The 27,956-nt window shown below is 40.6% G+C and overlaps 1 protein-coding gene across 1 annotated transcript in view; it reads right to left on the reverse strand.

Annotated features, from left to right (window-relative positions):
• elp4 (elongator acetyltransferase complex subunit 4) overlaps nucleotides 1-27,956 on the reverse strand; it is a 56,534-nt gene that overhangs the window by 26,677 nt on the left and 1,901 nt on the right. Inside the window, exons 3-9 of the mRNA XM_026170274.1 lie at nucleotides 21,193-21,314; nucleotides 19,824-19,958; nucleotides 18,276-18,412; nucleotides 15,505-15,589; nucleotides 12,595-12,783; nucleotides 9,243-9,351; nucleotides 6,895-7,001 (exon numbers count right to left, since the gene is read on the reverse strand). Of these exons, the coding sequence (XP_026026059.1) occupies nucleotides 6,895-7,001; nucleotides 9,243-9,351; nucleotides 12,595-12,783; nucleotides 15,505-15,589; nucleotides 18,276-18,412; nucleotides 19,824-19,958; nucleotides 21,193-21,314 (884 nt within the window). The remainder of the gene's footprint in view (nucleotides 1-6,894; nucleotides 7,002-9,242; nucleotides 9,352-12,594; nucleotides 12,784-15,504; nucleotides 15,590-18,275; nucleotides 18,413-19,823; nucleotides 19,959-21,192; nucleotides 21,315-27,956) is intronic.

A 27,956-nucleotide genomic window follows, 5' to 3' on the forward strand; every position in this document is an offset into this window, starting at 1 on the left:
GAGGGCCTATAGTTCTCCAGTCACTACCATTATGTTAATACGAGCCCTTTTTGAACAGGCTTACACATACCCTATAGTGCCACAAGACCCCATGGATGCGGGGTGGCATACACGTTATAGCCTTTTTGCCTTTCTCTAATGGGAGCTGAAGACAACTAGGGCTACTTTAATCAGGTCTGAGTCCAATGTGGCCAGTCTAGTCTGATGGGGGCTGAGTGGTCCATGGACCATGTTAAGGGTTCACTGCTCACTGATGAAACAGCTTCACTTCCAGGATGAGTTCAAGCAGACCACACTCTTACTCAATCTGGCAGGAGGAGCACATATGCCTTGTTTTGTTTTGCTTTAATACTGTCTGTTTGAAAGAAAAGTTTTGGCGTTTTGTTGATATGGTATGGAGGGCAGCACATTTGGCTGCCCCAAATATTCTCGCACTGAGCTTTGACTTGGCTACAACAAACACAACTGCTACTGCTTTTTCTCCCTAGGTGCTGGACAATGAAAAAAAATGCTCATTTGGACTGTTTTAACCAGTGTCTTTAGTGATTTTCTGAACCTTGACCTTGCTTGCACAAGCACATCTTTAATAGCTTGGCAGACCACATATAGCACTACAGGGAGTAACATTTCCACTCCCACACATAAAACTCTGCTGATTTGTTGTGGCATTAGTGGAGTGGATTTGGTTGTAGGTTTGTGCTTGTCTTAATTAACACATTTATCAAAGGTCGCTATTTAATAAATACATAAACTTGTGCAGACAACCTGAATCGCACGGATGTCAAGTGCACCCAAAAACAAACAACCCCCCACACCTCTTAAGAAAAAAAAAAAACTTGCACATTTTTGCAATCCACACACACACAAGACTCAGCCACGGTATGAGCTAGGCTTTTCAAAGACACATGCACATTTGCAGAATAGATAAAAACTCTGCTAAATAATAGATAACAATCTGATGTATGTTGAGAATATTGTTCAGCTGAGGGGTGCGATGGCGTGCTACTGACTGGCCTGCACCAAATTGTCTCTCTTGTTTTCATACACGCACAAACCATAAGCACACCTCATTCCCAAATGCAACAGAGGTTGATGTGCACCAAGGGAGGAAGTATAAATAATTCAACTGAAATATTATTCCAAGGGTACCATTCCCATCTGATCGTGATTCCCAAGCCACATGTGGGAATCACAAGCAGGTGTATGGAGTTTTCAGTGTCATTAATAGGTTCAGGAAATCCTGTAAGCCCACTGTTTCAGATTTCTTTTCTTATCCGACGAACCGTCATTATGATCTGCTATTGGAAGTAAATATTAAATGACTGGGTTCAGCTCTTTCTCCATTTCTGTTCTTCTCAGCATTGGCTTTTCTCTGATCTTTAACACTGGGCATTATTGGAGACTTGGGGAGTCTTATATACGATTAGGCATCGAATACAAACAACCATATAAACAAATGTAAAAACAAGGCCCTGAAGCTTGTTCTCTGTCGAATTCATTATGTATTTTACAATTCTTTCTTTCCGTCCCTTTTAGACGGTTTGGTGCCTCTGAGGAAAAGCCCTCATTTTAATTAGACCTGACCTGAGAATCACTTAACTGCTCCTCTCCGCTCATGCCTTCCCCCTCCTCTCCAAGTCTTCGCTCTGTTCCTCACATAGGTCCATTAACACCCTTCCCTTGGCACCCACAGGCTTCAACAGGGGGGCAGACGCAGGCGTTGTCTTAAAGACGTTTTGAGGACATGCCAAGAAACATTAACCTTCTCTATACACCTCCCTCGGACTCTTCAGTTTGTCTTCCCGTTCTTCTCAAGTCTTATTCTTTTCATCACTATCATTATCCTCTTAATATTATTTTCTGCTATCTTGTGGCTTTCCTCCAACGCACGGAAAAGTTAATTACTCACGTTCATGTCATGTGGGATGGAAGGTTTTTGGACAACTTGAGAAGTTTTGGGAGAGAGGAGTTGGTAGTGTCAGAGGTAAATATATAATATAGTGTAAAAAAAGTTCAAATATGGTAGACTCTGCATTTTTAATAGCATTTATATATGGAGATTTAAATAATAGAAAAATCTAATCAAAAACAGATTTAGAGCAGTTCTAACAAGCTTGAAAGTCAATATTTGGTATGACCACATCCATCAACGCAGCTTGAATTCTCTTAGACAAGCTTTTTCTTTAAGTAGTCTTCAGGAATTGTTCTTCAGGCTTCTTGAAGGACATTCAAAACCTCCAACACCAGTGGCTGAAGGGCAGTCCCAAACATAACCGAGCCTCCACCATGTTTTACCATGTTTTACAAACAGCTGTCGACACTCCATGTTCTTCCTCTATCCTGAACTCCTTTACACATAATGACCACAGAAGTCTTTGCTGCATTTTTTGCCATTTCTCAAGGACACGACTTTCAGATACTGTTCGACTGCTGTAGATTTTTTAAATTTATTTTTTGGTCTGCTAGCTCTGTTGTTGTCCACTTGTCCAGTTTCCCAGATTTTTTAAAGGCACACTGCACACCATGCTGAGATATGTCATTTTCAGCTACTAGCTCTTAGAACTTCACCTTGTTGGTGAAAAAATATTATTTCATATGTGTCAAACGATTTTATCTTTGGAATTTTTTGTTGATTCAGCTAAAAAAAAATGGAAACAAATGAAATGTTGACAGGCAGCTAGTAACAATGTGACAAAAGATTCTATTTAAAATGAGTTCTTTGACAAGTTGTCTGTCATGTACGGACAAAACACTGTTTCATCCTTCTAATTCTAGTTAGGTTCCTTTTAGATGCTTGAATAAGTCATAGGTCAACATTAAGAGGCTGAATTAAAAGTATTTATGCTGAAAATAAGTGAAAAAGCAACCAAAGTCCAAAGAAAATCTGAAGCTATCATGTTTTTATTTAATTTAATAACTGTACAGTACTCTGTTTATACTAACCATTATCCTTAATGTAAATATGTAAGAAAAATTGTGTATGTTTCTGTTCTGTGTCCTGTTTGTTGTATATGTGTCTTTCTGGCTGCTGTTACAACCAAATTTCCCCTTGTGGGGCAATTAAAAGATTATTCTATTCTATTCTATTCTATTCTATTATCCTTCAAAGTAAATAGCAGAAATTAATATTAACTGTACCTTGATAGGTGACAGAAATGGTTAAGCCATTTCTAGTTGACCCTGAGGCTGGTTTGGACTGACACCTCAAAAAAGTGGTGTCATACAAATGAACCAGGATGTGCAATATTATTACACGTAAGAAACTGATGTAATCCCTATATTTTATATGACCTTTGTCGTCATGTGTCATCCTTTCTTCACCAGCTTCCTTTCACTGACTCCTTTCTCTTTATAATAATGCAAAATACTCTAAAAATATAACAGTTCTCAATGACATGAAACTTTTCCTATGTATACACTACACCGCCATAGCAAATGACTTGTCAGAGCAACAGACATCTCCGCATAGCATCTCTAATAGAGGACTAATTTGACATAAATCCTTGTCTTATGGCGTATTTGACCCCGTGACCTACCTCTGGCACCCCAGTACCCCACGGGCACACTGCCTGTCAGTTTAAAGGGTCAACCAAAGGTAAAGAGAATGTACTATCTACATTCTTCAGGGCTTCATCCTTAAAGCATCTTCCCTTGTGAAACCACTGACAGAAGCCTGTATTAGCTGAGTGGCTGGGAAAATTCTCACACACATTGCGTGTTTTCAGAAAGTGTCTAACAATTAAGGCGTGTCCGCATTTCCCAATACATATTTGCTTGTGCCATTGCATGAATGTCAATATCTGTATGTGTGTGAGAGCAAGTATTGTTTGTATATGTCTCTCTGAGTATGTGTTAATCTCTTAAACACCTAACACTCCTCTACCTGCTCAGACAGGGCCACGGGTTAATTCTGGCTTCAGGCGTCGTGGCTAATAACTGCTCATCAACCGCAGCTTGAACTCTGAGAAACATCATGAGCTATCGTGGTGACCTTAAAAAAAAGAACCAACAGAATACCGATTGAGGAATGGGGGAATTTATTTGCTAAAACCAAAACCCACCATTTAAAAAATAAAATCAAAACTAATAAATACAAGATCACTTTCTTATAAATAATCCCTGCACTCTGTGAGCTGGCAAACAAACACTTTCCGCATTCCAGAAATGTTAGGGGATATAAACATGAGTCAAACAGCAGTTAAGAAATTAGTTACCAGGACAAATCTATGTGTGGCTGGGGAGACATGCAGCTGCCTGACCGAGCTGGTGAGAAGGTAGCACTGTCAATCATCTGTCACTTTCCACCACCGCATCGCAAATTAATCCAGATAGATGATAAATAGAAAGCTGCTGCATTCAGTGCCTTTCATATATGGAAAATGAGTCAACAGTTGAAAAAGGTACATAGCAACATGGATCTGTTGAAGACTGAGCAGTAGAGAAAATGTTGTATTACGTGGCTCCAGGCAGAAGAGTTGTAGCATGAGTAAATGAGGTGATTAGCAGGGATGGTGTGGGCTGTCACACGTCAGACACCAGGCTTAAAATCCAGTCACCATCTTATGTGTCAATCAGCGGCCCACCGAGGCAGTTAACCAATAGGTCAAACACAGTATACACTGAGCAATGTATGTGTGAGATGCACACCAGTAGACATATATACCCATACTCTGCAACAGTGAAGGAAGAGCACGTGCATTCATACCTTTGTGACATTTCTAACTCAGATGATGTACAAATTAATGACAGCGAATCACAATGCCAGAGAACACAACACAAAGCACATAATAGGGCATTACAATGACTAATATGTGTTTTGGCTGATTTGATGCATGACTGGTGATACGATGTTCTCTGGAAAATTCCCTAACATATAGCAATGTCTCATAGGACTGTGACATTTTATATTAAGTACGATCTTGTGTCAACAAGTGCATCCATTTTACAATCCTTAAAAAAAATCATAGGTGGATATTGCAGAAGTTTTAAGCATATGTTATAAAGACACCGATATGGAAACGATATATATAAATCTTATAAAGTTCGTATCTGTCTTGTGTGAAACTTATATGAAAAGCATACAAGAGTGAAAACAGATATAAGATCCCTTGAAAAATTATATAAATGAAACTTCTATGTTTTGGATACTTCCTAAAAGAATATATGAAAGTAATGAGAAAGTGGCCACTTTCATGAGTGAATCATATAAGCCTTATATGATTCACTATATTAAGTAAGCCAAATCTTATGTAAGTCTTTTATAAGTTTTTACTATTTCTTTTCCAAATGGGCAGCGCAAGAGTGTGACTCCCACTCAGCAAAAAACTTCAATAAAGCTCCTTAAACAAGAAAGGCAGACAAAGCTTGGTCTTAACAATGTGCTGCTGGAATATATGACAGGGGATCCAGGCCCCACAGAGCTACTGGGATTCTCTAGGCCTCTGAACTCCTGGCCTGCCCAATACAGAGCCTAATTAAAAGACCATTTAGGATAACTACCTTGACTTTTACAAACATAATAAATCACTGGAGTGGTATGTTGGGGAAATCAGAGAAAGGAGGAGGGATTGGGTCAGACAGAAGAAAGGGTTGGAAGGGCAGTTAAGGCGGGCAAAAAAAATGAGAAAGGATTGACCATAAGATGGAGGGAAGTTTGGGGGTGGCACAGGCATTTCTCTCCTCCCCTACAAATCCTGGCTGAAACAATAGGAGTCACTAAGAGCCATGGACCAGAGGGTGTGATAAGGTAATGATAATGTAATGAGGACCAATCATGAGGCTGAGCTAAGAGGAGGGCCCCTTAATTTCTCTCTGGAATGGCAGCTCAGTGACAGACTGATTGCTCTGCCCGAGAGTGATCGTGCAAAAGAGAAAGAATATGATCAATCATACATCAAAATGAATGAAGAAAGAGGAAGCCCATACAATCACCTAGGTACACACAGTAAAATAAAATGCAATCCAAGAAAACATTTCCACTCTAAATTCTACATAATTTCTATTATTGATGGCACAGTGGTTGTTGGTATAGGTGGTGTATTGCACTTCATTACATCATTTTGCTCTCTTGTGTATATAATATACTGGATAAAATGTTAGAAACATTCACTAATACTCTAATTAATTTTAAGTCATACATGCAAATGCACTAATGGGTCTTTAGATGTCACACTGGAATTTCAAGCTATCTTACATATTAAGGTAATGTTGCTCCTTATTAGAGTAAGCACGTAATCTGAGAGCTTTTCTTTCTCTCTGCAAACCCTGTTTGTTGCTGTTGCCTCATTCTTGTGGCTGAAAAACAAAAGTACTGAGTGCTAAACTAATGCAGGGTCACATCCTTGGATCAGAGTCATGGCTGGTAACAAATTAATGCAATCCCAACATAAAAACATAGAAAACTACATAATTAACTGTCATAAGCAGCAGAAGCAGTATTGTGTATTTATGATTATAGATGGATTTTTCTCACTTTGTTGCCTCTTGGCATTACACTCAAATAACTGTGGTAGCAACAGAGTGTAATCAATAGCTTCTCCTTTGATTTTGTCACCCAATAGCAGACAAAAGTAAACAAAGGTTGGCAGAGATTCGCCTACGTGAGAGAGTTCTCATCTGCACGAAGCAAATGTAATCTTTCTTAATAAATAATTACTTTGTATCGAAATCGCTTTTGGTTTTAGGTTAATGGCTACAAGGCAAGTTACAATTAAAATAGACCAGGGAGGTAAAATCAGAGCAACTAAAAAATTCAAACATTTTTAAAAAAAGAAAGAAAAACAAAAAGAATCTGATGAGATATCACATTATACAGGGTTTAACGGGTGTAACCCTTGGAATACCGTCTTTTTAATGAATAGATCCTGGTTACGCTGAGTACCTTTGACAACATACCTCAATACTGAACTGTTTTCTCTTGAGCTTAAAAGCCAGGTCCTTGTGGTCAGGGAGTTGGCTCGCCAGACAGTTCAGGTAAGGTACTTGGCGTACGTGTAGCAGGCCTGTGAAAGGAAGAGGGAGCAGATTAAACCTGAAATACCACACAAAGTAAGAGCTTCCTTTACTTCTTCCTGCCTTACTACTTCATTTATTACAGAGCATGTGTATTTTATTTGACTGTGCCAACAGAAAACCCCATCGTGTTTCTCACACGTGCCATTTTTTATATAAACATAAAATAAGTGACAGAATTTTACAGATTTACTGAGTTACTACCAACTAGCAAGAAATTAACCTTCATTATTAAGCTCAATACCCCTATTTTGGAAGAATGCTGTTCCCCTGCACCTTTCAAGGTAACATTTTAGTATGTAGGCAGTAGCTGTATGAGAAGAGCTAATAAAAAATTGCTAGTGACCCCACGTTGACCTCAGCAAAAACTAATATTAAGTTTGATAAATCCATTCATAAGTGCAAGTCTTCATGTCTTTACAGTATTTTAGTAACAGATTATATTTTTGAATGTTTCAAAGTTTTGCAATGGCTTTCAAATCTCTAACTGATAAGGTGAAGGATTTTTTAAAGTTTGGGGGTTTGTTTTGAAAATTTGCATCTGTACAAGAGGATTAAATTTAAGGCACAAATTAATTGTAAAATTACTAACAACTAAATCTGCAATAGAATATACTGAGTAAATGTCATTGGCAGACTGAAATGAAGAAGTATTTTGTTCACATATCTGCATGTTAGACTTTTCCTATGATTTGGAGTATGAGCGAATGAAAATTTGCCAACTTACACTGGGACATACTAGAACAATAAGGACACAAGACAAAAACGCAAGCTACGGATTCTTACAAAGTTTTGGTGGATTTTTTCCCCCCCACTCTTAGTCCTCAATTAATTCACCCCAGTTTTCTTAAAACTGGTTACATACTGTAAAAGTAGGGAGGTATAAATAAGTGTGAGAGAGAAAAGGAGTGATCGAGGGAGTAATGGAGAAAGGAAGACAGACATAAAAAGTGGGGGATGGTGGGTTCTCTCCTCTGTGCACTTGGGTGATTTCCCCTTGCCTGATTTGCAGTGACAGGCTTCCCAGCATGCTTTGAGCAGCCCTCAACTGCTGCCGCAAACACGCACGCGCCTCCGCACGCACACTCTCACACTCGTACCAGATGCGTTTGCACTCATGAGCACACATCAAAACAATTGTACACGTAAATGTATTTCATAACCCAACCAGAGATTCTCTGGCTGGTTGAACAGGGCAAACATATATTTGAACAAGGTGTGCAAACAATATTAACTGCAAATTAAAAAGAACGTTCTGTTTTGTTTTTGCAAAACAAAATCATTAAAAAAAATTATACATCCTCACACTCATGTTGCATGAGCTGAAAAGCCACCTGCCCTCACAATGCAGAGGAATGTGATCACTGCTGGGATGTGTGATCTAAATAAAACATGCTGTTGGATGAAAACAAAATCTGCCATTGAATGTTTTCAATCTCATCCCTTCATCTGTCACAACTAGGGCCGTCTAACACGAGGGGGGGGGGGGGGGGGGGTGAGAGGAAAAGCGCAAGAGCGAGTGGGAGAGTTCGAGAGGCACTGCTAAAAATACCCAACTCGCTTAAACTGACCTTTATGCGTGGAGGGTGTGATAGAGTGACAGAAAAGAGGAAAACATGCCGGAGAAAGAAGGAAAGATGAAACTGTACAGAAAAAGTGATGGTGAGGATGAGGAACGCAAACACAAACTACGGTGCCTGCCCTCCCTTCGTGTTTCCTTATTTCTTTCTCTCCAAGTGTCCCTTACCAGTGTCCTTTCCCCTACTGAAAGCCTTGCCCTCCATTTATTAGCAGAGCATGCTGGCCACGGAGACATTGACCGAGGGATAGAGCGATAGAGGCAGAGAGGAAGAGAGAGTGATGGTGAGAATATCGATTCCCCAGTGTTGGTCTGCTCTGCTCCAGAGCCTCAGGGGTATGGGACTGGGGATGAGAGTGGGCGAGGCGAGAGGGAGAGAGGCTCTGCTGGAGGGGGGAGGCAGGGATGGAGGGTGGGGGCAGTGGGTGCGAGGGAGAGGGGGTACAGCGTGGCAGCTGAATCCCCCCCGGCCTGTCTACTGAGGAGCACGTCTGATTGAGCAGCAGCACACTAACGCGCACTGACAGTCTGGCCTGCAAGGGGGCTGCCCTGCCTCCATCCACAGCCCAGCCTCAGCCTTAATGCACTGCCTGTATGTATGTGTGTGTATTTGATGGAAAAGAGACAGAAAGATAAGCGTGTGTGTTCTTACCATGGTAGTCTTTGTAGAGAGGGTTGGTCTCTCTCTCAGAGCCTTTGAATGATTCTAAGGCTATGGCATTGTCACATAGCCTGGTAATGTTGCCCATTAGAGCCCGGTCCTGTAGGACAGAGACAGACCAAGATTGAGGGAGGGAGGGAGGGAGGGAGGGGGAAAGAGACACAGAACATTAACAGGTAATTAAAAGCCTCCTGACGGGCCATCAGAGTTTCAATTAAATTAGGTCATCATTTCCTGTGACCAGGTCATTTCTGCCCATGGCTTATGTGAATGTGATGAGGGATAGAAGGGAAAGTAGTGATGGGGCAAACAAATGGAGATAAACCTTACGTCATAGATTTGAAAAAGAGAGAGAAAGAAAAGCATGGGAAAATGTGCCACACTGTAAATATTTTATTTCATCAAATGTTTCACGAAAAAGCTTATAGCTGGATAGCTGGTGCACAAACTTAAACCTGCACCCAGCAGGGGAGGACTGGGGAGAAGTTTGAGAAGTAACATAGGCTTGGAGTGGATAGCTCCCCCTACTGGTTTGCTCAGTGACTTGACAATAAAGTGGACAAATTAGGGCTGAATACAGTAGAGAAAAAGAATGAGGAAGGAATATACAAAAGGGTGGAAGCAGAGGGTAAAAGAGTGAAAGGGAGGAAGAGAGAGGGACATTGGGACATAGGGGGAGAGGGAGTCCTGCATTATTAATCCCTTTGCCTCCTGAATCATTCACATCCTTCTCTCTGTGTTGGCTGCCACCGCCTAATGCAGTTTTCATGCCTTCATGTCTTTTCCCCACTCTTTCTTCTTCCTTTTCATTTTTGTCCTACTTTTAAAGTATGCATATCCTACCAGTCAGTACCACCAGCACTTACAGAGAATCTGAAGTCACTCGTGCAGCAATTACAGCCAATTCGAGAGTTTCGATAAGCATTATTCAACACATTATTAAAAACACTAATGGCACAATATGACTCAGTATCTGAGCAATAGCCCATGAAAAACTTTATCTGTACAAATCTGTTTAGAGGATTATAACTCTTCTGTGTGCACATAAATAGATAGATTAGATTCCTTATCAAGGAGTGATTTGTTTCAAACTTTCCACATAAAGCAGCTCAGTTTAATAGCAACAGGGCAGAATGAGGTCGGTAAGACACGCACATGCGCCTCAGCTTCTTGAGTTTTTAAAGCAATAAAAGAAATGCTCCCCTCTGCTGAATATAATTCTTTATATGTTATTTATAATTAATAAAGGGCTGTAACAAGACTCGTTTGAGTCTTGTAATTAAACTCTATGCTACCTCAATAAATTCAGATTAGGTCAGTGCAAATCCCCTGAAACCCTCAGCTTCAGCAGATGACCACTGTCTGACAGGTCACAGAGAGGGCCCAATGTTCACCTCATGCTGCAACATTACAGCTATTGTTGTTTTCATTTGGCTGTTTGACTCAATGGCATACAACTAATGCCACTGGGTATACATGTCATCAAGTAAACAATCTTATTAATATGATCCCAACTCAGTCTGAGTGAGTTAAAGATGACTTTCTGATGATCAAAAGTTGAACAAAATGAAAATATGAAATATTCTCTTGAAGATATGCAAAGAAATAAAGTCAGTAACAGGAGTTATTTTACAATTGAAAAAACTGCTCTGCTCTTCGGAATTACAAGAATAGGCAAGTGCTATATTCATAGGTAAGACTGCAGCTTATATAAATGGTGTAGAGGCTATGTGGACATCTTTCTGGACGAGCTGCAATATTTACGTCAATCAGGACAACGCGTTAGTCTGAGCACCAGGTGAGTATAGATGAGAGTATAGATGCATTATGGGGAAGACTGTGAACTTTACATTTGTGTGTGGGATGGGTGTGGTAGCAGGACCAAGTAAGATTGAGGGGAACCGGGCTAAGACGAGCTTAATTAATATTTCAGATGGATTGTAGCACTGGGCTGCTGTGAGTAGGCTTTCAGTGAGTTGTTCAGCTTCCCAAGCTGCTCAATAATGCATTGAGTATTGTAGGCTAGCAGCAGTGGGCTAGCTGGCCAAGACAATAGAGCCTTGGCCAGGTAGCCCATTGCTACTAGTCTAGACAGTTTTCCAAAGGCCATACCTTCTCCATTATAACTATTTAAGAAATGCTCTGGCACAAAGAAACTCTTCTACCATGTCAAACTAATTTCTGTTATCAGTTTGAAATGAGTAGGTTTTACACACCACTGCCTTCAAATGATTAATCACTTTACTGAGTGAATGAAATTCACATTAATTGTATAACTAAATTATATAACTAATAATAAGGTCACATAGCCCTAATTACCTCTATGTTGGCTTAGTTACTGAACACCTGATTCAGTCCAAAATCTCCTCTCCTGTTCTTCCCCAACTCATTCACTTCTCTCCCCAGGGTGGAGGAGGGGGAGGGGACAGATTAAGGGTTTGGAAGCTTGGCCAGAGTGGGACAGGGGGACCGCTCCCACCACAGCTGACATCTGCTAGTTAGCCACTCTACCTTTTTTTGACTAGGCCAAGGCCGCTGTGCAGTGAGCACATATAGGCCTGGAGCCAGAGCAAGTTATGACAACACAGCTGTTCTGTAAGTTACTGACCTATATCTCTGTATAAAAGGCTCAGAAATAACAGTGTTTTCATGCTCATGTGATTGAGTGAGTGAGTAAGAAAGTAGGGTGTTACAGTAAAAGAGTGGGCAGGTTGAAACATTTTGGCAGAAAGTCTCAGATGGCTTTTCTGGTGAGTGTGCTTCTGTGGTTGACTGTCTGGGGGAGGGCTGTGGTTTGCCATATGCCTCAGCAGATGACTCCATCTTCACACTGAGAGGCCAGACTGGACACAGGCGCATGCACGTGGACTCCCCCCAATTGCCTAACCACACCACCCACCTCCTCCCAAGATTTACACTTACAACTCGCAACTGCAAGGACTAATATTAGTAAGATAATAAAATACATACACAGGCTCACACTCTGCTTAAAACTCTAATTTTAAAAACAGCACCATAAACCCCCTCACAGATTCAAAGGCCTTTAAAATAAGTATGCAACTGACTGTGTTTGCTGCAAAAGCATGGCTTCCAGGAAGTGGCCTGAGTAATACCAAGGTGACACTGAACTACAGGGTCAGGAGGATGACACAGTACAAAAGACTTCATACTATGCACTCTACTAATAAAAAAGACATAATCAAATCAAGTTTAGAACATCCCACTGGAGGAAAGAGACACAAGAATAAATGTTTTTGCACGTCATAAAACTACCGACAAACCTCTTTCAAAAAGAGATTCTCAACTATGTTTAACTGTTTACACGTGTCAACCAGTGTTTTACCTGAATAAGATGAGAAGGAACAGTAACTACTGCAACTGACAGTGATGACCTCAGTAAGGCACGCAGTCCATAAAGGAAGGTAGTCAAGGCGTGGTTATGCATGGGGTCGTCGTGGCAACTTAGGTCATCATTCCACAAAGCTGACCCAAGAGAGTGAAGACCAACACGCAAGATATTACGAGACATGGACTATAAGATAAAACAAAAACAAAAGAGAAAGAGAAAAAAAACAGTGTCAGAAACACAGAAAATATTCAAGAAAGAGTCATGCAAATGTGTTTTATTTTACAGTACAGTCGAATGCAATAACACTGCTTCTGAACATTATCTGAGAACCGCTTTTAAATGATTTCAGTAAGCTGCTGTGGTCTTGGGTAGTATTCCCAAACTTTGGAAGAGAGAGAATGGACAGTCTGCTTACCAGCACAGACAATCCGAACACAGTGCCCAAACGTGACTGGACACAACTGCCCAATCACAGAAGCCATCTGACACACGCACAATGGACCTGTCAGACAGGCTTCCAATATGGCCGCCACCCAGAAACTCCAGCACATTCTTGGCACCACAGCGATGCGCTGCAGCCAAGGGGGCCTGGGTAAGGGTGGAGTGCCTTCCCTTGAAACCCCCCCACCTCACTACAAGAGATCAACGGTAACCCACTCTCATGGGCAAAGAAAAAAAGTGGCCAAACAGTGGTGGGATATATATATCACTGAAACTGAAAGAATGGAGGAGCCTGTCCAAAGTGTGAGAGTTTTTTAGCCTTTAGTACAATTGCCTTTTATTTGGGGTTTCGTAAGGATGGCTCCTAATTACTGAGGTGAGAGCCAAAAGTGATTAACAAAGTCTTGGCCTAAAATCTGCTCACTTTTTGCTTTTGTCCCCCAGTCTCTTCTCTTCTTTATCCCTCCCCCTCTATTTTCTCAACCCTCCCGAAATCTCCTCTGCCCCACTCCCTCCTGCTTCCTCTCCCGACAACATGACCTAAGCTTCATTTGGGTCTGGAGCAGAATCACAGGGATCTTAGAAAAATAAACCCCATTGTTTCTGGGAGATTTTTTTACAGTCAACTCATGTTGACTCATGTTATTCACCACCAGTGCTTCATTTCTATACCTTACTATGCTTAAATATGAGTTTTATGTGCGCTTCCCTTAAGTCACTTTCTTTGTTGAGCAGTCTCTTCAATCACGGGTTTTGTGGGACACAGAATTAGAAATTTATTTCTGATCCAGGAGATTTTTTTTTCTCTTCTTTCTCTTTTTAAGTGCCCTTTCTCACTATCCCTCAGTCATGTCTGTCCCGTCTGTAACAACTGAAAATAAAATAAATAATAACAACAAAGGTTGATCAAATGGACCAATACAGCAAGGCCGTGATGATCCATTTGGCAAAGTAAATCCATTGGGTATCCTTGTTGGTCTTCAGACAACAATTCTGACGGCTAAAGAACCAAATGGGACAGGCAAAAAAAAAGAAAAAAAAGAAGAAATTTATTTCTATGTGCAGCCCAGCAGGGGGGAGCTGTGGTAACATCAGTGTTGCTGTGGCAACATTAGCAAGGGAGGCCAAACTTAACTCCTATAGTTAAGCCTATAGAAAAATCAGGGAACAATGCCAATAAGGTCCAGCCAGAAGCCAGCCATATAGACTACAACAAGCCTGGAACCCCGACCTAATCAGCCAGTGTTTGTGGAGGCTCACACAACTCAACGGAATCCACCAAAAACATGCACAGGGAGATTAATCAATATTGTAATCTGTTATTTACAATTTATATTAAACCATCACAATATGAGCAGTCTCCCAAAAGCAGATAAACGAATCAACATAAAGATGCATACACACTATCATCCATACTGGCCTTTTTTCTGTGTGTGCCCATGTCGCCCTGTGCTAGTCTGCATTCCTGGACTGTGCCAACAGCACATCGGGCGGCCACACTGCTTTAATGATGTCAGCAGTTAATCTGGTGTGTGATTGACAGCGCTTGGGGAGGGAAAGTGGGGGGTAGGGGAGGTAAATCTTGTGCGTGAGTGACAGGGGGGGAGAGGTGGCTCCAGGTGACAAGCAGAGGGGTCACAGAATGTAGGTGAATAAGGCGCGCACATATGTGTGTGTTCATACATGCACATGCACGCACTGGATCACAAATAATAGAGTTTACATGCTTTTGTGTATGAACACTACTTATTAAGTATTGTTTTAAATTAACAGTAGGACATTTAATAAACAAGTATGGAAAGTGAGGTAGATAAGGCCACAAATGCTTCTGGCACTCTGAAGAGAACCGGTGATTATTCCGAAGATTTATGTCAAAGATAAGACACACAGCTGGGAACACACAGGTGAGGTCAACCTGAGCAGGTGAGAAAGAGGTAAACAGGCTCAAGTAGTGGTTGGGGGTCACAGATGCAGATCTAGTATCTCCCTATGTGCTACTCCAGTGCTTGTAACAAACATTTATATGAACAATAGCTTGTAATTAAAAGTGAGCTTAAGACGTGGTATTTGTAACCTGGTACAGTTTCAGAGTTCAGCATCGTTGCCATACACTTACCATAAACAATAATGCACACGAAACATGGTTTAGGTTATATCACAGAGATTTGGATCACCCAGCACTGATAAGTGTTTCTTTGAACATTTTAAAGGCTGCAACTGGTTGAATGGGCAGAAAGGAGCAAATTTAAAACTGAAGGATCACCTGAAGTGGATCATATTTTTATTCGATTGTTTTGTTTACAGTTTTAGCCAAAAAAGTAAACCCATAGAGTTACATCTTTCTATGTGTATTAGATGTTTTTGTTGAAGGGACGGGCTGCAATAATTGAAAATACAAACTGTAATTGCAAAATCATCCATTTCCAGACTCTCAAATGAAACAGATATAATACTGGTTCTTACCATGGGGGTAGACAAATCAAAGCCTTCTCTGTGTATGACCTCTTGAAGGGACTTCAGCAATGCAGAGTAAGACTCAATCATGCGACTGGAGAGAGCACAGGGTAGGGCAGAAAGAATGGGAACAGTGAAGCAGACACCCAGAAAGAGAACACAAAAGGGTTATTTAATATATGTAAATTGTCACTGAGACTATTTTGATAAAACTGGGCCAAGCCTATCACCGCAGTAGTTTAATCGTCTATGACTGCAGCATGTTCTTCCTGACTGTGCTTTTCTGTAGCCACTGAAGCAGACAGATGATCCATATCAAGAGATCCAATTAATTTATTTGGTTGATTAAATTACAACATGACTGGTTCTCTGTCAGCTCCCTAAGGATCTGATTGTGCCGAGACAGACAGATAGACAGATGAGACGCGCATATGCACAAACATACGCACAGCAAAGATGATACGTGAGAAGGACAGGAGAATTAATGGGTTGATATCTAAAATTAACAGGGAACAGCATTTTGGGTTTAATCAGGGGTAAGATGTGCACCACTGCCAAAGGGCATACAGTGTTATCAGAGCAACATTTAGCAACAATCAAGGGACTTCCGTGTGTCTATAGGATGGCCGACAGGAATGTTAACCCCATCTTTTTACACAAGACCCTCCACTTAAGAACGCCCCACCATTGTAATGACCACTCTGTGGTAACTCACACTGGGCTGCTATGTCAGTTGTCAATTCGACCTGCAGGCTACAAAAGCTGATACACATAGATTGGTCACACGCCAATAGCCATGTATAAAGAACAGTAATACACACTCGTGTTGATTACACTTGGCCAAGTATATCCATGTACTCTATTTCAGTTATTCAACACAACAATGGTGCCTCCTGACCCCGCTGTGGCTAATGATAGAGCTGGCTTGGTGAAAGAGGGACACCTACCCTCCACGGCCTCTCTGCCCATGCCCCAGCTCTGAGGTAGGGGGCTGGGATGGTGTGACATGTAGTTGAGGAGGTTGCTACTGGTTGGCAGCCATTGTGAGAGGCAGCATTGTGTTTTAGCTACCCCTACTGAGCAGCCCTCATTCAGGTACCAAAAAGGTCTAGGTGCTTAGCTACAGGGGCTAGTGCGTCAGCTAATTAGGATCATGCACAGGGAAGCTTCTTTATCTCAGCGTTCCTATTTCAGCAAGGGAAGAAAAGAGGAGAGAACGGGGATGCTTGGTCTTAAACAACAGGATCTGTATCACCTAGAGAGCAATTTGTGCCAATTATGCCTTCAAGTGAAACGAAGCAATTTAACAGCTAGGGTATCAACATGGGGCTTTGGACACGTGCAAGGGGGAGTAGCCTGCTTAGGAGTTTGTGTGGTACATGTGCGTGTGCAATGCACTGTGTATGTGAGCACATGCATGTGTGTTAATACCGGGGCGGGCTTGGGGCACAATGCTGCAGTGCAGGTGTAGTTTCCCGCTGTCAAAATGCCTGTGAGATCTATAACCCATTCAGACACTACAACAGCACCACTATGTCAGGCTTACTCAGATTCATCAGTGGACAAGATTTTTTTTTCTTTTATGTTTTTCCATTAGGCAATGTTGAGTTATAACAGCTAGTGGTGTCCACTTTACCATCCACACTTTTGAAAGTCAATGTTAACAAAATTCAGTGTATTGGGACAGTTGCTCTGCTAAAGAGTCTGTTTGCTGACATAAAAGAAGAGTGATACCATAAAGCCTCCTCCACATCCTCTGTGCTCCAGATTGCTATATTTACCCTGTGTGTGTGTGAGTGTGCCTTCGTGTGCACTTGTGTGTTCAGCAACACTCTTTGAGTAAAGAGCCTGCATGACCTCTGAACCCTAAGTACACTCAATGCAGGAGAAATCAAACAGACGCTGAGCAAACAAGGCCCTTATTTGAATAGACATACGCAACCTTTCCAAGAGCCTGAATGACTTGGGCCAGTGGCACGCTGCTCAGAACAGAAGACAAACCAGCCAGATTTTAATGAATTTGCATCAGTATATTTTTGAAAGTGGACATTTGACTCAAAAGTACAAAACAATGTGGATACTTTTGAGCAGGTATGTAAAAAGCACAAAAAAGCGATTTCAGCCTTACAGATATGACATTTTCGTATTTTGAAGAAAATCAATGAAAAGCATAAACTATTAATGCAAAATTTAGCAAGATGCATGCTTGCTTTGCTGCTATAACTAATGAAAACACATAAACTTGACTGATTTGGGGAATAACAGAAAATTAGGAAATATAATAATCATGTTTCATATAATTAATTCAATAGCAGTGGATCCTAGACTCAAAAAGGGACATATACATGATAAATTATGTTTTGTAAGCCATTAAAAAATATACTGTGTAAAATTATAGACATTAAAAAATGTAATCAAGAAAAGAGAATATAATGATTATTAATCAAATAACAAGGAAAGCAATTATACCTTGCAAGCCTAAAGTTTAATAATTTCCTACAAATCTTAACCAAAGGGAGAAACCTCAGTCCTCTCATACTCTCTTCTTTAATTCATGTGACAGTTACAATACAGTAATGTTACCTTAAAATGATGTTGGTCTGTTTGCATTGTACCTGTATTCTGTGAAAAATGCCATGTTTGCTTACCTGTGTTCTGTGGATGATGTCTTATTTGTATAACCGTGTTTTGTGGGTGGTGTCGTGCTTGTGTGCCTTTGTTCTGTGGATCGTGTCTCATTGGTTTCCATGTGTTCTGTTGATAGTGTCTTGTCCTTTTACCTGTTTGTTGTTGATGACTGGGTGGGATGTTCTGGAAGGTAGAAGCGGTGGCACTTGGCTGCCTGGCGAATTTCTGGCTCCATTGTCTTGGAAACATCATAGTAATGCCCAAATCGGGAAGAAGAGGCCAGGGCACTCTGAAAAGGTCAAAGGGTCAATTTTTGGAAAGTGAAACAATAAAAAATCTAACCCAATTAATTTAAAAACCACTTTCAATAAAATCGGACACCTCTACCTGCTTTGAACTTTTTTAAATAATTGGTGTGTATTTAATGTTTTTCAAATAAGAATAGAACAGATCACAAGAAAAAAAAACTTATTTGTTTTCCTAATTTGTAAAGAGTTTGTTTTTCCGCTCCATGGTAAAGCAATTGCATTGTTTATGGGTCATTCCTCCACATTCCTACAGCAGAGAAGTTAAATAACCACTATGACCACACTCTTAATCATTTCTTCACATAAATGTCCACTTCTGGCTGTGAAAGCAAACGCATCACGGACGCAGGGAAGGCGGATGTTTTCCTGCAGCTGAAAGAGAGAGTTTTAGCTCTTCTCTCTGAGTGAAACCAGGGATTCTATTGTTAAAGGGGCCCTTAATCTACTCCTAATCTGGATTAGGGCCCCCGGTGTGTCCCTCTCCTGGCGGGACGAGGGGGTCAGGAGGGCAGGGGGGTCAGGAGCTCATCTTCTCTTTGTGAGCTAGGCAACCCGCTTAGCGTTCCATCCCCGCCCTGACGGCCTCACCTTTGATCTGATGTCTTCATCGGGAGAGCAACTCAGTGGGCTATGCCAGGAGAGGTGTGTGTAAGGGGAAAGTAAGCGTTGACTCTGCGGGTGAATTTGGGATGCAAATCCTCTGGTTGGGCTTACTAGTGGTTTGTAAAGACGATTTTACAGGGGAAGGGGGAGAGGTGAGGAAAGGACACAGATATAAAGAAGTTTCCAGGGAGAGAGAAAGAAGGAGAGGATCCCCAGGGACACACTGTGTGCTGTTAATCCACATAGCGATATGGATTATAGAGCAACGGGGGTAGACTGCAGAGAAGTAGAAGGGGAGGGTCACCTCTCCTCAAAGCGGAAGAAAGAGTGTAGGGCTGCCGACCCTAGCAGGGGGAAAGGCAGGGATTTGGGGAAAGACAGAGGCGCAGGTCTGGGTCATAGGGTTGAGCGAGCAGACATGTCAATGCACAGGCTGCAAAGTACTCTTGTTTCCCAGGCTAAGCAGGGGTGCAGGCGTGTGTATATGTGTGTATATGCAAGTTGGGGACCAGTGAAAAGCCTACCTATTGCCAGTTAAGTGTGAGTAATCTGGCCCAGCTCTGAAAGGAGAGGCTGAGGCCTCATTCACCCCACAAAGGAGTTTAGAAGCTGATAGATTTAGTGGTTGAGACAATTGCCAAACCACTAAAGACCAGAGTGCCAGTGCAATCCATTGGCAAATCATCATTAACAGAGACACATTTTGAACTTTTAAAAATTAAAAAAAGATTACCTTTACTCCAACACAATAGGAGACATTATATATAATGTATATATCAATCTGACTACCTGCACTTTAGGTAGATTCTGATAGCGCCAGGCAATCTTCATAGCATCCAAATTGTCCTGGGGTTCACAAGACAGCCTGGGCTGTTCCACAGGCTTGTGAATGGCCACATCGTCCAAGATGGGAGCAGGGAGTTCCTGTTCAAAACAGTACATTACACTTCATGTAACTGGTATAAGGGTTAGTTATTTCTATTGGTATGGAAATTTTGAGTAGAATATGGGGACTATGGAAAGTCCCAGTGTAAGAAGAACCTGGGCATCAGTTTATTATGATAAAAAATTTTTTTTAAATCCATATAAAAGAATTAAAATAAACAGATACCTGTCATTATTACCAGTGGTGGGTCAAAAACTAGATCCTGAATGATTTAGCATCATAAGTGCCAATGAGTTTCTAATAACATGGTTTTTATAAAAGTTTATGTGCAGGCCAAATATTTTAAACTAAAAACAACTGTAGTGGCAACACAGCAGGATATATAATCATGTGTATTACATTACAAAAAAATAATAATCTAAAGACTGACTCATTGCAGAATTTAATCTCAGTTTCTAAGGCTTAACATAAATACAATGTGGAAAGAGATCCTGATAAGAGACTCAAAACTAAATCTCTCTAGTTAAGTAACAACAATACTACAGTGCATCACAACTTCATTTCTCCTTCTAAGCACTTAACTGCATCTTATGGTAATCCATAAAGAGGAACCTTAACATCAGAAAACTAGAATACTGCAAATGTAGCTGTGAAAACACTAAATGATGTGATATATTCCCATTGGGAGCCCCCCTCTCTTAATAAGTCTTTGATATGTAAAGAGAGGGTGACGCCATGACCCCTCCCACTATCAATCAGTGGGAGAGAGGCCCCCCTCCCTTATGCGGGGTGGCAATCAGCTTCTGGGGCTATGGTGCTCCTCACAAAGTGATACGTCGGGAAACATTTCAACAATGCTATAACCAGGCCACCCTCGACCTCCCAGATACCCCCATTGACCCTGACACATGTTAGCAAAAGCTGTGTGCCTGCACTGTAAAGCAGGTGGGGGTTTATATTATGAGCACAAAAAAAATCTATCATATCTGTGTGTGTGTGTGTGTGTGTGTGTGTGTGTGTATATATATATATATATATATATATATATATATATATATATATATATGAATTATACAAACATCCACAAGTACTTTCCAACATTCAAACAAAGTTCTTTTTGTTTGACAGTTGTATGGGAAAATGTTAAAGCAGACATAACAACACAAGGCCACCTTGGCGTCAAAACTCGCAGCTTAGAAAAATAAATCATCCTCTGCAGTACCTCAGTTTCATTTCAAGTTGTTACAGAATGGCTGACACCTCCCCTCATACCTGTAAGATGTCATCAGGGTTATCTTGAGCTGATGCAACAAAAAGTTCATGCCGACACACCACTCCTTCTGCCAGGAAGTACTTGAGGATCATGCGAGAGTAGCTATCAAATCGGTCCTCCTCTAAAAAGAAATATTGATAAAACAAAGACAACAATAATTAGAATTTGATAATAAGTGGAAAAAATCTCTGTTTAATGCCAAACTGTTTAATGCCAAACATTGTTGATATTCTTTCCTTCTTCAACATTCATTCACACATCACAGATCCAGCAGTTCATGACCACATCACAACTGCAAACTGTAATTGATGTAAGGAGCACATTCTGGTTACCTTAGGAGGGACATGAAGTGGCAATCGACATGTCACAGGGACATGTAGTGTGATCTGACTATCAAAGTGGAGATGACATCTTCACCTTTCTTGTTAGGGTCTTAAAACAGTATTTCTATCATTTCGCCACACAGCAGTGGAGGTGAGACAAAGACACCTGCCTTAAGCATTCACCTGGACCCTCCCACTAAATGGAAAGGTACTACAAGTGACAAGAGAAGGCAGAAGTAGGATAAGGTAGGAGCTTCTCTCAAAATGCTTCCTGACACAGGTTCACATGAATCTCTCAGATTTTTGTGTGCATTCAAGTGGCAATGGCATCCTTTCACTATCATTCTCACATCATTTCCATCAGGTGTAGTTAACAGTGTAAAAAGTAAGTTGTGCACGGTGGGCAGATCTCTGCTCTGAGGGGTGACATTAGAGCCACATTAGAGGAGGCATTAAATGGACCGGCACATAATTCTAAACAGCAAACACACTTTCCCAAAAGTAGTCTTTGTTCTTGCGTACAAAGCAGCCACCCGTCCATTCCTCACCCCAAACCAGCAGAAAAACCTGCATCATCAATATGAAACCCTACAGAGCAGGGCCCAGAACCCTTCACAGCATGCTATTGCTGCTTCCTGTCACAATCACCATTTTGTAAAGATTTCATAGGCCTCTCTTCACAATGATAACCAGTGGGCACAAGGACAAAGGCAGCAGTGACAGTTGAAGGTAATGGGCATACAGCTGACAGCTTGGGAATGACATCCTGAGGTGTCATCCTCGAACATCCGGAGAATTCCCTTCTCCTCCCACGTTCCTGGTCCAGGTCCTCACCTACGGACTCAGGATGGCTAAGGAAATTCCATGGCTCTTCAATTTGTTGTCGGTGGGGCTCCCTGTTCTCTTATTGATGGGTTTCTAGGTCAGCAGGCCTTTGTGGCTTTCAGCAGGCCCCACAAAGACTCCCAGATGGGCCCTCTCAAGATGGGGCCTATTGTAGTTGTGTTTCTATGGGAGCCTTACAAATGGAACCTCCAGGAGTCATTAGGCAGTTGAGGCGGGGGGTATGAGGAGGAGGCGGGAGGTGGCAGGGTATAGGAGCAACAGGGGGTGGGGGACAGTCATATCTTTGAGGTAGATCAGTCACTCTGGACAGTCATGGGATGATTTTTTCCCCCATCTTTGTTTTTTTTTTTTTTTTGGTTATTCTGACTAAGGTTCGATAAAGGGGAATGCCTCTGCTTCATTTGCCTTCAAACAAGGGAGCAGGAGAGAAAGAGTCCTGAATCATATCTACTTAAGCTGCAGGGGAGAAAATATCTAGGTCACAATGTTTCCCCTTGTATGTCTTTGGTCCATAAAGTACTATTATTATTATTTCTACTGAGCAGCTGAGTTAAATTTAGGACACATAGCAGGTAAACAAAAGAATACAGTTGTTTAAAAAAGCTTTCAAAAAGTGAATCACTACTATAAACACTACTACAAATAAGGGTTAATTTAGCAGCATTTGCAAGCCTTTAATGTCTATTAATGTATCTCCAGTGGTAGGGTTCAACTCACAGCTGCCATTTGTCTTTGCGCAGTTTATTAATGTTAGATCTATGGTGTTATGATTTTTCTGACTGATCACCTTGACACCAAAAAATATACCTTTAAAACATATTTAAAATATTTGTGTCCTTAAAGCTCAGATAAGAAGCTATTCATAGAGAAAATACATAGAAAAAACATCTCTATTTCCTCCAAAAGAAAATACTTTTAATTTATATGTAAGTCTTATAAGACCTACATGATTCATGTTATTGTTCACAATTCCCTCATAACATACACTTGATTTATACGTAATTATTATCGAGTTTTAACTGAGAACCTTTACTTGATTTTTCTTTGCTTTTATCACTTCTTATAAAGTTTTTTGTTTACCATATATTACGAAGGAATATTAACGTATATGTGAGCTATATTAAGCCTTAACTGAGTTATTTATCACCAAGAATACCCATTCAACCAATAAAAATAATTTTATTTTGATTTGGCAAAAAAACGAGTGATTTTCACATCTCTTTCAGTAGGCTCTGGGACAGTTTAATATTAAAACGTATTGAGTTTAAAGTTTCAAATATCTAATCTACGGATGTCACATCAGAAATAAAAATAACTAAAGTGAAAATGTTTATTTTATTGCTTTGTGCTAAATCCCAATATTAATCACTTTCTGTAGCATTAATCTCTCGTCTTTTGCTATTAGATTTTTTTTGTGTTCTATCATCATTAATTGTTAATGTCTCCAACTGAAGTAGGTGGCACTCGTAGGGATCAATTTGTGCAGAAAATACAGTCATATGACTTGTGAAATCCTCCTTTTTTTATGCGAGCATGCACATAGCTTGAAGTTGTCAACTACTGTTGTGATACCCGTTATCTCTGACTGGGGATTTAGATTTTGTCAAGCCAGCCAACACAAAGAAACCCCAGCTATGTTGAACTTCCTTACTTCATAATATACCCTTCAGTTATCTTTTGTTTTTCATCTAAATCTGACTAAACTGAACCAACTGGCATCCAACCAACTCTTAAGGCCTCTTCAAGCCACCTATGCCACTAAGCATCCTAGCAGGAAATTCTACCATAATAATAACAGTTAAACATGTCATCTTCTCAATCACCATCCACATTGTGGTCAATTCTCAACATAGTCCATATGTATATAGTCAAAGAGCACCTTTATTCACATGTCATAAAATGTAGTGAAATTTAATGGTGATGGCTGATTAAAGAAAAGAGACATTTACTAAAACTATAAGAATGAGACCATACATGACCAAAATAATAAAAGCTTGGAGGCTTTGTTCCTCCTCTTGCAAAAAACACAGAGATGAGAGATCTTCAGACAGCAGCCATACTGGACTGATCCCCCTCTGGATGACAAATCAGGATGGACAGCTCAAGACACTTCAAAGGCAGACAACGACCAGTCTGATAATTTTATGTCTGTGTCTCACAAACAGGCCATCACAGCTAAAGGGGCAGAGTGTAGGAGACGACTGCCTGAAACAAACACAAACAAACACACACTCCAAACTCCCCCCATTCCACCCACCCACACAACAAAACAGACACAGAGACACCACAGTGTACACACACACACCATCTCTCTCTCACACACACACACACACACACACACACACACACACACACACACACACCACTCTTTGAGAGACAAACACAAGAGAATGCACACACACGCATTTCACCTTTACTGTGTCTCTCATTACCAGATGAAACCAACCGTACATTGATTCACAAAATGGAAGGGAAGAACGCATTAGTGTGTAATCACTGACTCCTGCATCGATTGGGGGGATGAATTAAAGGGCAAAGCAATATCATCAGTTGGTATAGGCCTTGGCTACACACAAATTACAGCTTCAAGGGGAAACATGACTATCTTAACCTTACTGTCCACCAGTGCATATAGCCTAGCCTATGATGAATGATAATAATAACAATAATAATACAGTGGAAGACATTTATGTCCCCAGAAAATCCACTTGCTTTGAATGTAATTCTGAAAAGTTCTATAACACATCTGCAGATGAGCATATTAATTAAGGATCACAGTAGAAGTGTGAACACCTGGGATTCTAACTGGAGACCAAAGGGTCATCAGTCTATTTGCCATTCTGCTAGACAGCGACATGTTAAAGACAAAGATGGAGAGAACAACCAACAATATTGTCAGCTGTAGCTTGCTGATTTCATTTCAGGAATACATTTAATTTTGGCACTACACGAATGAATATATGAATATAAGAATAAAGAATAAGAATAACTTTATTGATCCCAAAGGAATATAGAGGATAAAGTAACTATGTGCCTTGAAATCTCTTCATTGAAACTGCTGCGGAGAGTTTCTAAAAAGCTAATTATGCAACAGACTGAATTCCAAAAGGCAGAATTTCATGTCTTCTATATTAATCACATAAAGTGGAATATTTTAAAACTTTTTTTTCTTTGAATACCTGAAATTATTAGATTATTTATCTCTGTGTTCAGGTCCTGCAAAAATATCGTATATCTCTTGGTGTCATTCAGTATAAACAATCGCAATCATGATGAAGACTGCTGACTTGAAAGTTGTCCACATGATGATTACCGACATACTCCACAAGGACCATAAGACAAAGAAGGTCACTGCTTAAAAGGCTGGCTGTTCTCAAAGTGCTGTATCAAAGCATATTAATGTTAACTTGACTGGAAAATGTGACAGGAAAAGATGAACAAGAGACAAGAAAAGGAATGCCATTGAGAAGATTTTCAAGAAAAGTTGATTCAAGAACTTAGAAAGCTTTGTAACGGGTGGACTGAAGCTGTTGAGCACTGTAAGTCATGTTTTTCGAATTTTCCAGTGGATTCAATATCATAAGGCCGGCCCTACTGGGCAATAAGCTGAAAGTGATGCAGGTGGATGCCTCTCTTGTGTCCTGGATTGTTGAGCACCTGACAGAAAGACTACAATATGTGCATCTTCAATATTGTGTGTCTGAAAAGGTGATCAGCAACACCGGGCACCACACGGGACTGTCCTCTCCCCTTTCCTGTTTACCCTCTACACCACAGACTTCAGCCACTACACAGAGACCTGCCATCTTCAGTATTCTGATGACTCTAGAATGGTTGAATGCACCTTTGAGGGTGATGAGACAGAGTACCGGGCTGGTGGACTCCTTTGTCACATGGTGTGAGCACCATCATCTGCAGCTCAATGTGACAAAGACCAAAGAATTGATGGTTTAGGAGGACCAGGAAACCTGTGATTCCTGTTTCAATCCAGGGGTTCGATCTGGACATTGCGGAGGACTATAAAAACCTCGGAGTACACATTGATAATAAACTGGACTGGGTTAAAAACACCACTGCACTCTACAGGAAGGGATGCAGGGATGGAGCTGGATGGAGCTCCCTTAAAGTAGTGTTGGAGAGATGGATGTTGTCCAAGATAAGGACAATGATGGACAACAGCATTGTGGGAAACATCCACTCCCACCCAGACCATGATGTGCTGACCAGTCACAGGAGCATGTTCAGTGAGAGAATGACTTGACCCAAATGCACCACTGAACGACATTCCTGCCTGTGGCTCCCAGTACAACTCCTCCATGTAATGCACAGTACACAAGTTACACCCTTTTGAACATCCTCTACAGTGAAAACAACAAAATAACAAAGCTTTTAAAGTTTACAGTTTAGAGTAGAATGTCAATCATATATCTTTAATCTTTGTAATATTCTGGATATTTATAATTGAGCTATTTGTATATATTAGAGCTATTTCTTATATTTTGTATGTTTGTAATATGTTGTATTATTTAATTTAATTTGGTAAAATAAATATAAAAACCTAAAATGCCTTTGCACACATATTGAGGCTTAATATACAGTAAGGTGAAGATGAAAGTTTCCACATAGCTTTATGCAGTCATGTGAAAAACTAAGTACACTCTTACTGCTTCCATAGGAATTAAAAGGGCGCTGCTAATCAAATGAACTTGAATAACTTAACTCACTTAACTGTCTGTCAGCAAGTGTGACCACTTCTGTAAATAATACTAAGAAGGAAAGACAGCAGCAAAATCAAATAGCTTGGAGTCCACAGTAAGAAACATTGCTCTCAACTGGAAAACAGTGAAAGTCCTAGCAAATTCATCCCAAGGCCAGACCTACATCTCAGAATCCAGAGGGCTTAGTTAGCATGTTAAATGTTAAAAGTTCATGACAGTGCAGTTAGAAAAAGACTGACCAAGTATGGCTTGTTTTTAAAGAACCTTAAAAGGCTGTAAGAGAGCAGTGCATGAACACATACCCACAAATCTTAATGAACTGAAGCAACATTGTAAAAAAAAGTAGACCAACTCATTCACAACAATGTGAAAATGATTCTTTCAAGTTATTGCTGCTAAAAGTGGTTCTATAAGCTACTGAATCATGGGGTATATACTTAATTTTTCACATAACTACAGAGTCCTGAGAAAACATTCTTTTTTATATGACTGTATCAAGAAATTATTTTGTTGCACAAACAATTTTATGGCAGAAATATAATTTATAAGAAAAGGAATCAAAACAATTTTAGGGCTGCCAAAGCTTCACTTTTGACCCAAAATTTTAGGATTAAACTTCCTGACAGCTGTGGGCAGCAGGGATATGTTTAACTGAGTTGGAGTCTGATTGGAGGAAGCATGTGAAGTTTGTATATTTGTTGCATTGTGGCTGGACAGATCCTTGCATTCACAACAAACTGCAGTGGATGCAGACATCAACACAAAGCCTCACAAACACGTTCTATTGATTCAATTCAAGTCACTCAGCAGACCCTAGCATTTCTGAAGATGTGTGGAGTAAAACACTGGAGCAATAATAATAATAGGAAGAAGAAG

Source organism: Astatotilapia calliptera, chromosome 1, assembly GCF_900246225.1.
Source record: "Astatotilapia calliptera chromosome 1, fAstCal1.2, whole genome shotgun sequence".
NCBI classification, from domain to species: domain Eukaryota; kingdom Metazoa; phylum Chordata; class Actinopteri; order Cichliformes; family Cichlidae; genus Astatotilapia; species Astatotilapia calliptera.